Source organism: Bos taurus, chromosome 25, assembly GCF_002263795.3.
Source record: "Bos taurus isolate L1 Dominette 01449 registration number 42190680 breed Hereford chromosome 25, ARS-UCD2.0, whole genome shotgun sequence".
NCBI classification, from domain to species: Eukaryota; Metazoa; Chordata; class Mammalia; order Artiodactyla; family Bovidae; genus Bos; species Bos taurus.
The window spans coordinates 28,363,548-28,378,701 of NC_037352.1; the positions used below are offsets into that span (position 1 = coordinate 28,363,548).

The window sequence follows — 15,154 nt, forward strand, 5'->3', positions numbered from 1 at the left end:
ATAGCATAGGAAACTATATTCAATATCTTGTAATAATCTCTAATGGAAAAGATTTGGAAAAAGATATATTCATACTATCTAAAAAACTGGATCACTTTGCTGTACTGTACACCTGAAAACTATATTGTAAGTCAACTAGACTTTTAAAAAAAAACCAAACCAAAAAAACAAAAAATCATATGCACATTTTAAACTAATTGGACCAACTTAACCAAAAACAATTTAGAACTCCAACTGCCATTATGGGAACTTTTGATCTCCTCAGACTTGCTTCTCTTAGAACCAGATTAGAAGACTAAAGCTGTAAAATGAAACAAAACAAATGGGACACCCTTTTCAATTGGTATCTTGAGGCTTCTAAGCATATTTGAGACTCTAAAATTGCCTCTTTACAAAATACTATTTCTAAATTAATCAATGTGAACCAACAATTGAGAAGACAAAAGAAAAAAAAAAACCTTTGAAGCCCCATTCTCCCCTTTCCCATCCTTTGTCTCCATCCCCACCTCCTTCATACCCTCTTCTTCCTCAAATTCTCTCACTGAACTTTGGTTTTTCCCGAAACTGTCTCTACTTCTTCCCCACCTGAATCCATGAGAACCTGTCCCATTAGAGTTACACCCTCTGCAGACTCTCACGCTAAGCCCCTAACTTCCAATGTCCTCCAGAATAAGGCTCAACTACAAGCCACAAGGATTTTCCTAGTAAGGATCCCTTATATTTGCTGAGAAATTTAGTATAGCATGGACTTACTTACCAAGGCCATAGACGACGAGCCCAGAACCAAGTCACCTCCAGACTGGACTGAGTCCCATTGTAACTATTGCCAGAAATCCCCCTGATCCTTACTGGACAGCATCTTGACCCCAAATTAGGCAAAAATGCCCACCCCAGTACTCACTCACTCTTTTTGATAACACTGACAGCTTGTGGTTTACTGATAGATCTTATTTAAAAGGTGAACATGGTAAATATTATGTTGGGTGTTCTCTTTTAAAAAATTACTTATTTCTTGTTGTGCTGGCTCATTGCTGTGTGCAGGCTTTCTCTAACTGTGGCGAGTGGGGGCACGACTCTGTATTTGTGGTGTACCGGCTTCTCCTTGTGGTGGCATCTCTTGTCGCGAAGCACGGGCTCTAGGCACATGGGCTTCAGCAGTGGCAGGTTGCAGACCCTAGAGCACAGGCTCAGTAACTGTGGCCTGTGGGCTTAGTTTTTGCACGGGATGTGGGTTCTTCCTGGACCAGAGATTGAACCTGTGTCTCCTGCATTGAAAGCATGGGGTCCTTGGACCCTTGGACCCCCAGGGAAGTCTCTCACTTGCCAATTTATTTCTATTTTATAGTTTGGATTATTTTAAATTGCCTTATAATTTGGGTCCACTAATATTCCACCAGCTTGGGTGGAATTGGGTCCACTGGCTTCCCAAGGGGCTCAGTGGTAAAGAATCTGCCTACAATGCAGGAGACTCAGGTTGGGTCCCTCAGTCGGAAAGATCCCAAAGTAGGAAACAGCAACCCACTCCAGCATTTTTGCCTGGAAAATCCCATGGACAAAGGAACCTGGTGGGCTACAGTCCATAGGGTTGCAGAGAGTCAGGCATGACTGAGCACGCACACACTATTCAAGACACAACAGCTTAAAATTAGTATTATCATATTCTTGAAAAGTTTTTTCTTTAATTTCAAAAATAATTGTGCTGGCTGTAGTGGGCCTGTGAGAGTCACATGTAGACTTTGCACAAATTCCTCTATACTCTTTCAAACATGTATCAATCTATACATACATATTTAAGGGTTTTCCTCTGAAGAGGAGAACATGCCACCCCAAAATATGCCACTTGGGCACATCGATTATTCTGAATTAAAGTTACTTAAGAAACAGTTAGTGCAAGAAGGACGCTTGACTTTTGTCCCCCTGAAAGCAGGAAATAAATTTCCCATGTGACATGTGTCTCCCTGTACCAGGAGGGTGGAAGGCACTCTCATCACCGGAAACAGGGAATTCAGGGCCCCAAAGGCTGGATGAACAAACCTTGTTACTTCACTGATTTGCTATCCCAGGTTCAAACCCAGTCTTACCAATGCTTCACAAACGTATTGTTTCCTTGTTTAAAAGGCACAAAAGCTGCCTGCGTCGGTCAACTTCTTTGTGTCTCACGTTCGTATGAGTTCCCAGCTGTGTGACATTTGTTTTCCTCCTTTTTAATCTGTCTTGTGTCAATTTAATGATCCAACCAGCAAAAGACCCCAGAAGAGAAGGAAGTCTTTCTCTCCTACACCGCTCCAAAATGTGTAAGAATGGGATCAGACTGTAACTCATTGCTCTATAATGCGTTTCCCTTGGCCTACTCCCTCACCTCGCCTCCACATCATGGGTAACAGGTAAGTACCTCTCATTTGTAAAAACTACATTAATACTTCACAATAAGGAGGTATCTCAATTTATTTAACTATGTGCTATGGATGGTTAAGTCATTTTCAGGTCTTCTACTGCAGAAAACATGTATATCCTTTGAATTTAGATAATTTATTTCTGGAGGACAGATAACTAAATCTAAGGTATACATATGGCACCCCACTCCAGTACTCTTGCCTGGAAAATCCCATGGACGGAGGAGCCTGGTAGGCTGCAGACCATGGGGTCGCGAAGAGTCGGACACAACAGAGCGACTTCACTTTCACTCTTCCCTTTCATGCATTGGAGAAGGAAATGGCAACCCACTCCAGTGTTCTTGCCTGGAGAATCCCAGGGACGGGGGAGCCTGGTGGGCCACCGTCTATGGGGTCGCACAGAGTTGGACACGACTGAAGCGACTTAGCAGCAGTAGCAGCAGCAAGGTATACATATTTAAATTGTTAAAGATACCATCACGTTGCTTTCCTAAAAGACTGTAGCAATTTATACTTCCATTAGTAAATGTGTGAAAATGTTGGTTCCACCCTCATCCTTGCCACCGTCAGAATTTTTTTTAACCTTTTTCTCAATATGATGGATAGAAAATTATTTTTCACATTTCTCTGAAAGAAGTTGACTATCTTATTTTGCATATTATTTCTAGTGCTTGGGGTTGAGCATTAAGACCGTTTTATCGGTTTGTCCTGACTTGCTGACATGCCACCTGTCTTAAACATTGTATATATTTTCTTGCAATTATATTTTCTCTATGCTTTCTTGAAGTCGGAAATTTCACTTTTTTACGTGGTTAAATCCTTATTTTCCTTTGTAATTTCTAGGTTTCCTTTATAAAAGTCTCTTTTACTCTTAGGTTAAATATTTTCCTCTATTTTCTAACACTTTATTTCCTACATTTTCTCATGTGTTTATCTTTACACTTCTATAATTCTAGTAAAATTAATATTCTTTATGTTATGATGTAGGAGTTTAGTTCTGTTAGACAGATGCAGATGCAGACATCAACTATGCAGATGTCTTTAAGCAAATCAGCTCTTTATGCTTGTCATACTGAAACATCCATAATCTACAGTTCCTACTACTTTTGTGCTTCCAATGCCAGGGGTGTGGGTTTAATCCCTGATGGGGAATTAGAGATCCACACGCTGCCCAGAAAAAAAGAAAACAAAACCACCGCCAATGCGTAAACTTGTTACCTTACAGTGCAGCATCAGAAGCCCAGCTATCTCACTAGGCTAAACTCACAGGGCCAGCTCTGTTCCGTCCTGCAAGCCCTAAGGGGGAGTCCAGTTCCTCACTCCTTCGGTTGTTGGTAGAATTTAATTCTTTTCAGGTCCCCATTCCCTTGATGGCTGTCAGCTGGGGGCCCTTCCCAGCTTCTGGAAGCTGCCTGGATTGTCTGGGTCATGGTCCCACTGCTCCATCTTAGACACCAGCAGTGGTGGGTGGGGTACCTCTCACGGTTCTAATCTCTCCTGCCCCTTCTCCCTTCATTTCATTCCTTTGAACTGCTTGTTCTGCTTCCTTTTTTCAAAAAAAAAAAAAAAAAAAATTTGGCCACATCCTGCGGCAGGTGGGACCTTAGTTGCCTGACCAGGGTTGGAGGGAAGTCCTTGTTAATTTTTAAGAACTCAGGTGGTTACACTGGGACCACTTGGATAATTCAGGGTAATTTTCCTATTTTAAGGTAACCTTAAGTCCATCTGCAAAATGTCTTTTGCCATGTTAAGAATATATATTCACAGATTCCAGAGATTAGAGTACAGGCATCTTTTGGTTTGGCGGGTGTGTAGTCGGTGAGCAGGGGCACATTTCTGCTTACTGGAGTTGCACTTCATATTTTCATCTATTTGGGGTCTCGGGTTCACACCTCTGGGCTCTAGATTATTGATGGATATGTCTTATTCTATATTGCCAATTCTATGTTGGCTTGATCATAGTTACTTAAAGTTTTATTATTTGGTGAGACAATTTCCTTTCAATTAATCTTCTTCAAAACTGTCTGGGCAATCCTTATCCAGACTTTCTTCTAGCCTCCCATATGACAGCCAGTGATTTTGGTCCAATGCAAGTTCGATCCCTAGGTTGTGAAGATCCCCAGGAGAGGGAAATGGCAACCCGCTCCAGTATTCTTTCCTGGAGAATTCCACGGACAGAGGGACATGGCAGGCTACAGTCCATGGGGTCCCAAGTCAGACACGACTTAGCGACTAGATAACGACAACAGTGATTTTGGTAGTAATTTTGAAGTTGTTTCAACAGGCAGGTGGGAGTGCAAACATTCCATTAAAATTTTCTAAATATCTTAAGTCTTATACTAAACATTTAATAAAAATTCTTAGGCTATTGCTTTCAAACTCTGGGACTACTGTTGACAGTAAGGATTTTGTAGTTTGGGTACAAATGTTTTAATAAGGACTAACTGGCTTCCCTGGGTAGTTTGGCAGAATGAACAACTATAAATAAATTTCTGACCTTTTTGACACAAGAATATATAGAGCTGCCCGTGAGAAGCGGTTTTGGGGTGAATCACTACAAGTGACTTATTGCCCTTGTCACTGTGGACTCTGGCTTGGGGAGCTTATATATACAAAAGTTTGTCTTCGGTACCATGTGCCCGTAATACGAGGCTCATTCTGCTTTCCTGGACGAAGTCAGAATGGCTTCATTGTACCTGGTTCCCACTGCTCTGGAAGATGTCTCTCTCTCTTAGAGGGGCCCCCAAAGTAAGTTTCATGAAAATTTCAAGTTATACCCTCTGTATCTGGAGAAGATCCATCTCACTGCTTTTGCATGACTGGTAACAGGGATGATCCTATTTACATAGTGGTATAGTTCTTTAATTGTTTTTACTCATAAAAAATATCCCAACTGCAGAGATGACAAGCCCTTTTAAAAACAATATCCTATATTATTATTAAACCTTAATTATGTCAGCATGTTCAACCCAATTACTGAACTCCTGACAATTACCATGTCGCTGAGAAAATCAAGCAGTTATCATTCAAGCTTTACACAATTCCCTCTATATATAAATTTCACTAAGAAACACTTTCAGGGAACCCGAAGCCGGTGCTCTGTTACAACCTGGAGGGATGGGGTGGGGAAGGAGGTGGGAGGCGGGTTCAGGAGGGAGGGGACACATGTATGCCTATGGTCGATTCATACCGATGTACAGCAAAAACCATCACAGTATTCTAATTATCCTCCAATTAAAATAAATAATGCTACAATGAAAAAAATATTTGGCTGCATTGGGTTTTAGTTGCATCATGGGGGATCTTTTGTTGTGGCACGCAGGCTCTCTAGCTGTGGGACACGGGTTCTGTAGTTGCCGTGTACATGAGGGCTTAGTTGCTTACCACAGCACATGGGATCCTAGTTCCCCCACCAGGGATTGAACCTAGGTCCTGTGCATTGCAAGGCAGGTTCTTAACCACTGGATCACCAGGAAAGTCCCAAGAAATGCTTTCTTTACTATTCCCTTTTGTCATACCTGCTGCTGCTGCTAAGTCGCTTCAGTCGTGCCCGATTCTGTGCGACCCCATAGACAGCAGCCCACCAGGCTCCCCCGTCCCTGGGATTCTCCAGGCAAGAACACTGGAGTGGGTTGCCATTTCCTCGTCCAATGCATGAAAGTGAAAAGTGAAAGTGAAGTCGTTCAGTCGTGTCTGACTCTTAGCGACCCCATGGACTGCAGCCCATTAGGGTCCTCTGCGTATGTCCAAAACCCTCCTATAATCTGCAAACTAGTTTAAATGCACAAACTATTTTACCTGCAAGATTCCTTGATTACATGGAAGATTCCTAGTCGTCATCCTTTCTATTTCTGCATGATGTGATAAATAAGTAAACTTGTGGCTCCTTTCCCTTGAAAACTACGTCAACCACGCTTATCTGCCAGGAAGAGTGCCACTCCAGAATCTTCTGGCATTCACGTGTACTACCACGTGGAAAAGTGTCCTAAGATATGAATCGCATTGAGTGTAGAAGACAGGTCTGCTCCTTTCTGCAGTAAAAATGCCTCTGTTCTGTTCAGTTCCTCCATAATCCATTTATTTCCATTCTCTGCCAACTGAAAATATGTAGGAATTTGGTGACACCGATGACTCTTCCTGAGGCATTTGGAAGGGGTCTTGAGCTCCTTTAAGTACACATGCTCAGAGTGTTGTAAAACCATTTTTGAAGTAATCGAGCTGGTAAAGAATGAGTCTGGATTGTACTTTAAGCTCACAAGAATCGCTGCTGCTACAAAATTACATTTAGACTTGCTAATTTTGTAGGTACTATTAACATATATGTGTAGATGAAAATCAATGACCTCCATCACCTCAGCCATTAAATGCTGTTAGTGGCCAACTAGGTATACACGACCACCCCTAATATGTAGCAGCAGAAAAGTATTTTTAAAGAGTCAGTACGTTGCATTTCAGTAATTTAAGAGCACGGATGCAAAAATCTCTAGATAAGGAAACTTACGACTACCAAAATCATAGGGACCTCACGCTGGGGGCTTGAGGGTAGCATGCAGGTTAAAATCGAGTGTGTGGCTTCTGCTTACAGGAATGAGTACTGACCTATGTCCCCCCATCACAGCCCAGGGCATGTGCACATATGACACCGTGGGGTCAGTGTGAGAGGCTGCTTGCTGGCAGACATCAAAGCCCTGAGGGCTGAGAGAAACCACCATGAACAATGGAAGCTCTGGCTTAGCTGACAAAACTCAACTGAGCTTAAGTCATCAGTCAGCCAAATTTGCCATTACTCATCCTCACTTCTGAATCCCCACTGAGAGTATGCTTATTATACTCCCCAGACGTTTATTCTACGAGGTCCAAACCAGGGTGGGATACAGAGCTGGCTCATCTCCTGCCCTTGAGCTGCTCACAATCTAGCGTGTCAGGCAGATGCGTAAGCAGCTCTCTGTAACACTGCGTGTGTGCTCAGTCCGGTCTGACTTTTTCGACCCCATGGACTATAGCCCGCCAGGCTCCTCTCTCCATGGAATTTTCCCGGCAAGAATACTGGAGTGAGTTGCCATTTCCTCCTCCAGGGGATCTTCCTGACCCAGGGATCAAATCCGTGTCTCTTGAGTCTCCTGCATTGGCGGATGGATTCTTGACCGCTGAGCCACTTGGGAAGCCCTCTCTATAACACACAGTTGGGCAAAAATCAAGGCCAAACGGGGAATTTCAAAATATATGAGGTTACACAGGCTGGAGCAAATAATTGTGTATGGGAATAAGGGAAGCTTCAAAGAAAAAAGCTCTGGGACTTCCCTGGTGGCCCAGTGACTAAGACTCTATGCTCCCAATGCACGGTGCCCAGGTTCAATCCCTGGTCAGGGAACTAGAGCCCACAGGCTGCAACTAAACGTTAGTATCTTCTGCCGCAGCAAAAGATCCTGCATGCCACGGAGACCTGGTGCAGCCAAATAAATAAACGTTAGAAAAATAATAATAGAAGGAAAAAAGCTCTGGAAATAGAAGAGGCTGAATTCTGAATGTCATCCTGACCAAATGTACACCGTAAAGCTTACATCGAAAAGACAAAAGAAACCAATAATCCTTAAGGTAACGCATCATAGCAGTAGTACTGGAAAAATGATTACAAACCAAACTTTTTAATTATTTTTGAATAATGAAATTAATATAAGGTAAACATTTTTTTATTTGTCATAGGTTCAGAAACATGACTCAGGTTGGTCTACATTTGACATTTCTTAAAGTTCCAGCTTTTTAGAAGAAATAAGTATGAGAACGGGAAAAACTTAAGGCAGTGTTATAGTAACATTTATCTTTCTCGCTTTGATATGCAGCTGTTGAACATTTTTAGCAATTATGACTTCTGATCTGAAATACTGCTTTATCTGTTTAAGCTAGAAATAAAAAATGTAAACCTCATTGGCTCAAATTTCTTCCCAGGATTTCAAGTTTCGATTATCGTCATAAAAAACAAATTATGTAAGTAAAACGGAATCAGTGAGGGGGGTCTTGAAGACTGTATCAAAACAATATTTCAATTTCAGCATTAAAGTGTGTGTCCCATGTTATTCAACAACAAAAATACTTCTTCTAACGTTATGAGAAAAAACTTTAGAGTTCGTCATTTCAATTGAAGTTTTTGTAAAATGGGGGCACTTCTGAGAGATTGTATTAGCAGTGGATTCTGTGTGCTTATAAAACCAATCAAGACCTGTTTAGGTCAAGAAATCTTTTTCACTTAAAAATACTTCCGTCCATAAAATACATCTGATCTGTATGTTTATTTTGAGTGAAACCCTACTTTGTGTTCTAGACTATCTCTTTTGAGGATAAGCAGATTTTAAACAACTTTTACATTGTCTATTTAAGTGCTCAAATACTAATACTCAAATTCAATTACATCCCAAATTATTTTCACTAAGATTTACCAGGTATTTAACAGAACAGGCCTGCCTTGAACAACCCCCATTCCCCAAACAAACAAGTTTAATCCTGCTAAGAACTTGCCCATACTCGCCCATCCTACCAGACAAAAGGCAGAGAAAAGAAAGGGAGTTAGGAAGCTGTCTAGAAATACAAGCCATAGCTTAACAAAAATAAAAAGTGGTTTATTGATTACATAAGATTTCAGCTCTAATAATATATAATATAAACTTTAAGAATTAGAAATAAATGACTTTATATTTTACCAAGAATAATCTAAGTTATGGCAGCATGTTTGATGAATATTAAAGTCCTGCAGTCATCATATATCTATTTTTCAGAAAATCAGGAAGTCATCATCCAAGTTTTATATTATGTCGTGATATAGTTACCCCCATACACACGTTTCATTAAGTAGAAATAAGACATTCTATGTTTTCTTTTTTGGCAAATCCTCCTTTTCTGTCATACAGATATACCCTCCTAACATTAATTTCTTACAACGTACAAAATTTAACTTTTTATCCGAAAGAGTTATCTCAATAACTTTCACCTGGGAAAGCTACAAAGGGCATGAGGCAACAACTGAATGCTTCTCTGAACTTCGTATCTTGGATTTTCACTTTTGCCTAAAACCCCATCTTATAATTAAAACTAAATGAATTCCACATCATCATACTTACTGAGGAACGTCTTTTCGTGTACATGTTTGCCACAAAGATGCAAAACAGCAACTCACTCATCTGAACAAGTATTTGGCTGATCACACAAAGAAAACAGGACTGTGGGAAGTGAAAACGCTTTAGTGTTTGATAGCTGAAGAGATGGGTGACGGTCACTCGAACTTCTCGTCTCCTTCCTCCACGTCTTTCAAGCTGAGTACTTCCAAGGAGCCCTTGCCTTTTGTCTCCTTTTTTATGAGCTCATCGACTTCTCTGAAGCAGCCGGGGTCAATGAGACACACCTGAAACATTGAAAACGGCTGCTGACCACACGAGGACACAGCTTTCTTTCATAAAAAAAAAGAAATTTTTTTAAATTGGAGGATAGTTGCTGTACAATGTTGTTTTAGTTTCTGTTGTACAACACAGTGAATCAGCTATAAGTGACGAAGCTCTAACTTGCTCTGAGATGAATATGCCACACTTTCTGGGTCTCTCTCTGACTGCACAGGATCGGGGCTAGCTTCTAGTCTAGCCTCTGCCCTTCAGTAAGCACTCAGGCCCCTGTGATGAAGCCCTGATTTCCCTACTGAGGATGTTTCCAGATTCCTCAGCTGTAAAATGAAGTGGTTAGATTAGAAGGCTGTGGTCCTCTGCATATTAAATTTAGCACTGAAATTTATAGTTCAATGAAATCATCTCTCTGGAGCCACATTTGAAGGGAAAAAAAGTAAGGGGGAGGAAGGCCTGTTTAGAAACCATGTGCAAAGTTTTGCAAAGATTTTAGAACTTTGGAGAGTTTTGTTGTTTCACATCTACAGTAAGAAGTTCAACAATCCTCTAGAACAACAGTCCCCAGCCTTTCTGGCACCAAATTTGTGGAAGATAATTTTTCCACGGATGGGGGCGGGGCGGTTTCAGGATGATTCAGGCACATTGCATTCATTGCACACTCTATTTCTATTACATCAGATCATCAGGCATTAGATCCTGCTCTAGAGCTCATTTATTTGTCAGGAAGCTGTAAAGCTCTAAGATGTGGGTTTACAGACAGCTGAATTTACATGTTATCTGAAGCTGTGGGGTGAGGACCCAGAGACGTGATGTTTTTGCTCGCTGCTTTTTAAAAACATTCTGTGGCAAATGAGACTGAAAGAAGATTCACTGTAAAATATACTCTCTCATCAAAAACGAGCATGACCCATATCTCCTTACTGGGAATCATTTAACTAAAAAACAAACACAAAGAAATCTTAAGTGTTCTTAACTACAATCTTGTTCTACGGAGATCTTGACCTTTTTACCTAATTCTAGGTTAAGATGTTTCTGGAAATGTCTTACTGTTCACATTTTCTAAGTGTCTGGGCCACATTTATGACTACAGAAGAAACTATTTTGGTCATGAGGAAGCAAAGAAACAAGAGTACGCTAATCTTACAATTTCTAACTGTTGACCGTAGTCTTCACTTTCGATAACCTTGATCAGTGGCTTGAGTTTTTCTTTCAGCTTCTTCCCTTCATTTACTGGAAGGATGAACCGAAGTCTCATGTGAGCACGTTCTATCTTCATTTTCTCTTTTAACTGCTTTATCACTTCCAAAGCCTATCAAGACAAAATGAAAAAATGTTTGCAATTTCTTTGTCTCTTCTGATGCATTACTGAGGAAGGTATTCAAAATGAAGAAGTTTCCTTCTAGCTGGACCGGGCAATGGTTTTTTAGATGACATGAAGAACATTAGCAACTATAGGGAAAAAAATAAACTGAACTTTAAGACTAAAACTTTTGTGATTTAAAAAACTGTCAAGAAAGTGAAAAGGCAACCCATAGAATATGAGAAAATATGGGCAAAACATGCTTTTTATTGGGTACTAGTAGCCAAAATATATAGAGAAGTCTTGGGCTTCCCTGATGGCCCAGTGGTAAAGAATTCAAATGCAGGAGACATGGGTTTGATCCCTGATCTGGGAAGATTCCATGCCGCAGAGCAACTGAGCCTGTGCTCTAGAGCCCATGCTCTGAAACAAGAGAAGCCACTGCAATGAGAAGCCCACGCACTGAAACTAGAGGAAAGCGTGTGCAGCAACAAAGACCCAGCACAGCCAAAAAGAAACAAAATTATTATATATACGTGTGTGTGTCTATATATATATATAAAACAACTCACCTGCTGTTTCGTGCTCTTGTTGGGTTTGACTGAATAGTGGATGTCCTTCATGGCTCTCTCAATAAGGATAACGGTGTATGGTCTCTTTGTTTCAGGGTTCACACATTTGTCGGCCACAATAGTTGCAATGTCCCTGAACATCTGCTCCAGCTGTGTGTGCCGTTCTTTGTCTGACACTTGAACCTCTCCTTTAGTCAAAATCTTAAAAAAAAAAAAAAAAAACAAGTTTAAGAAAGCAATGTCTTTGTTCCACACTATTTGTTAACTAACCACAGGAATGAAATACTAGGGAATAAAATTAAATTTCATCCTCTTCAGCTATGATATTTGGTAATAAGTTGAGCTCTGCCTAAAGGAGGCACTGGATTACCTTGTTTTGAAATCTTACTTATTTAGATGGGGGAAGGGGTAAAGGCAATCTTAGCAGAGGGTGGAAATGATGAAATACTTGAAAATAAAAAAAGTTCTCTTTTCAGGTTTATTACACTAAAGAAATATATAAGTGGACAAAAAATAGGCAGTTTAGCAGATAATCTGATTTCTGGAGGCTTTTGCAAAAAATATCCATGTCCTGGGACTTCCATGGTGGTCCAACTTCCAAGGTTAAGAGTCCACCTTGCAATGCAGGGGATGCAGGCTCGTTCCCTGATGGGGGAACAAAGATCTCCCATGCCACTGAGCAACTAAGCCTGTGATGCAATTAAGACCCAACACAGCCAAATAAATAAATATAAAAAGAATCCATGTCCTGAATTATTAAAAGTGATGTTGTACAGATCAAATTATTGCAAAGTAAATGTTCACTCCAAAAAAAACAAACTACATTATTAAAGCTTAACATACCTGTAACACAATACCTAACGCTAATGGATATCAGGGTCAGTGATGCTGCGGCCCTGAGAACTCACCTGCTTACAGATTTCAGTCTGGTCATCTGTTCCAAATGCACTGATGAGATCTTCCTTCTTTGCAACCTGACCTTTGGAGACATTTACAAACACTGAGTGGGTCTGCAGCACTTCATCAAGGTCTTTTTCCCTTGTGAGGATAGAAGAGAAAGTCCTACGTGAGTACTCTTGAAACTTGGACATTCATTCACACTTAAAAGACAAGATGGGCAATGATAATGTAAGAAACAACAAATACTCCTAAATGACTCTCGGTGACATTTTCAAAAACCAGAACTCTGTTTGGATTCGCTTTCACTTATAGGGGAAAAACGTCGTGGGAATATGGGTGAATCACTGAGGGGTGGGGTCCAGCTGGTGCCAAGGAATTCCGATCCCTAGATGGCAGCAGTGAAGTCAACTACTGGGCAGAGAGAGAACTGTGACAAACGCACTAACTACAGAAGTACCTGGAAGACTACGCCCTTTGCCTTGATCATTATTTTCAGAAAAGGACCCCGATTATGGAGGTTTCTTGGCTGTAGCTTTTATGACACCAACAAAGCAAAGTAAAACCAAACCCGAAACCAAAACTACCAATGATAAAAGGGAACGTTTGGTTTAGACGCGAAGCCCAGGCAGCAGGAATAAGTTTCCTATTCTCCTTCGCTGACAAGACCCCAGTTTGGCCGGTTCATTAGACGACCAGAGGCCGCCTCCGAGGCTACCCGCTCCGGCCAAGGCCCAGAGGGAGAGGATCACTCACACGCCGCTCCGCCAGCCCACGACCTTGTTTTTGTAGCAGGCGATTTCGAAGCGCTTCCCGGCTCGCTTCATCCGTACCACGGCCACATTGGTCAGGCGGATCTGGTTTGTGGGGGTGAAGATCGACATCTTGGCAGCTCACAGATCTTGGGGCCGGCGAACCAAGGCAGGCCCGCGGCACTGGCCACAGGGCCACCCGCACCTAGATGTAACCACCCGGCGGCGCGCGGCACAGTAACGCCCGCACACTGCGCGGCGCCGTAACTAACCCGGCCGCCACAATACAGCCACCCAACTTATTGCGCAGGCGTCAGGTGTTGCGGAAACCCGGGAGGAAGAGGGACCAATAACGTCTGTGGATTTTGACTTTTACGACATTGTTCTGCGCCGGGAAAGAGAGGCGCTCTTTCTTGACGCAAGAACTCCGATTGGTTGTGGAGCCGAAGTTTGGTGACCGGGTGGAAACTTAGTGCCTGACGCCTTACAATTCCGCCGATTTCAGGGTCCATCTTAACCTTTCATGATGGAAAAAGTTTAACACCAAAAACATTTAGAAAAAAGTGTAATGAACTGCCATGTACCCATCACCCCGCTTCAACACTTACCAACATTTTGCCATTCTTGTTTCATTCTCCCTCATTTTTTTTTGTTGGAGTATATTAAGGGAACTCGTCATAAGGTTAGCTAAATTTCCAACAGATACATGCAACAAGATTAACTATAATCCCTTAATAGCATCTCCTAGCCAGTCCATTATTAATTTTCCCCTAAATAAATAATGACTTTTTACAGTCGGTGTGTTTCAATTGGGATTCAAACGGGCTCACACGTGGCATTCGGTTGATGATGCCCTTAGTCTCTTAACGCAGACCTCTTCTCTCGCCCCTCCAACCTTCCCTCCACCCCAAACTACTCCTGTTTTTCCAGTAGTCATGTACGGATCTGAGAGTTGGAGCTTAAAGAAGGCTGAGTGCCAAAGAATTGATGCTTTTGAACTGTGGTGCTGGAGAAGACTCTTGAGTCCCTTGTATAGCAAGGAGATCCAACTAGTCGATCCTAAAGGAAATCAACTCTGAATATTGGTATGTATCAGTTGGAAGGACTATATATATCAGTTGGATATAATATATCAGTTGGAAGTACTGATGCTGAAGCTCCAGTACTTTGGCCACCTGATGCAAACAGCCGACTCACTGGAAAAGACCCTGATGCTGGGAAAGATTGAAGGCAGGAAGAGAAGGGGGAAGACAGAGGATGAGATGGTTGGATGGTATCGTCGATTCAATGGAGATGAGTTTGAGCAAACTCGGGGAGCTAGCGAAGGGAAGGAAGCCTGGCATGCTGCAGTTCATGGGGTCGCAAAGAGCAGGTCGTGACTGAGCGACTGAACAACAACTCTTGTTTCCATCCCTGCTTTGTCTGCACCCAGGCCTTCCTCAAGGAGAATCAGTCCTGGGTGTTCTTTGGAAGGACTGATGCTGAAGCTGAAACTCCAATACTTTGGCCACCTCATGCGAAGAGTTGACTCATTGGAAAAGACCCTGATGCTGGGAGGGATTGGGGGCAGGAGAAGGGGACGACAGAGGATGAGATGGCTGGATGGCGTCACCGACTCGATGGACATGAGTTTGGGTAAACTCCGGGAGTTGGTGATGGACAGGGAGGCGTGGCGTGCTGCGATTCATGGGGTCGCGAAGAGTTGGACACGTCTGAGCGACTGAACTGAACTGAGGCCTTCCTCCTCAGTGTCATTTGTTTGGGGCTGGCAGCCCTCCTGCTGACTTGCCCTGAGCTCTGGGCGGTACTTTCCTTTGGGCCCGCCCCTTTATCATCTGAGCCAATCGGAGCAGGG

The 15,154-nt window shown here is 42.2% G+C and overlaps 1 protein-coding gene across 1 annotated transcript; it reads right to left on the reverse strand.

The window, feature by feature from the left end:
- Nucleotides 1–8,042: 8,042 nt before the first annotated feature.
- SBDS (SBDS ribosome maturation factor) lies at nucleotides 8,043–13,526 on the reverse strand. Its single transcript, NM_001034439.1, has 5 exons — nucleotides 13,304–13,526; nucleotides 12,559–12,688; nucleotides 11,651–11,851; nucleotides 10,923–11,087; nucleotides 8,043–9,786 (listed from the first exon to the last, which is right to left on the reverse strand). The coding sequence occupies exons 1-5, from the start codon at nucleotides 13,429–13,431 to the stop codon at nucleotides 9,658–9,660; spliced, it is 753 nt and encodes a 250-aa protein (NP_001029611.1). The 5' UTR covers nucleotides 13,432–13,526; the 3' UTR covers nucleotides 8,043–9,657.
- Between the last annotated feature and the right edge of the window lie 1,628 nt (nucleotides 13,527–15,154).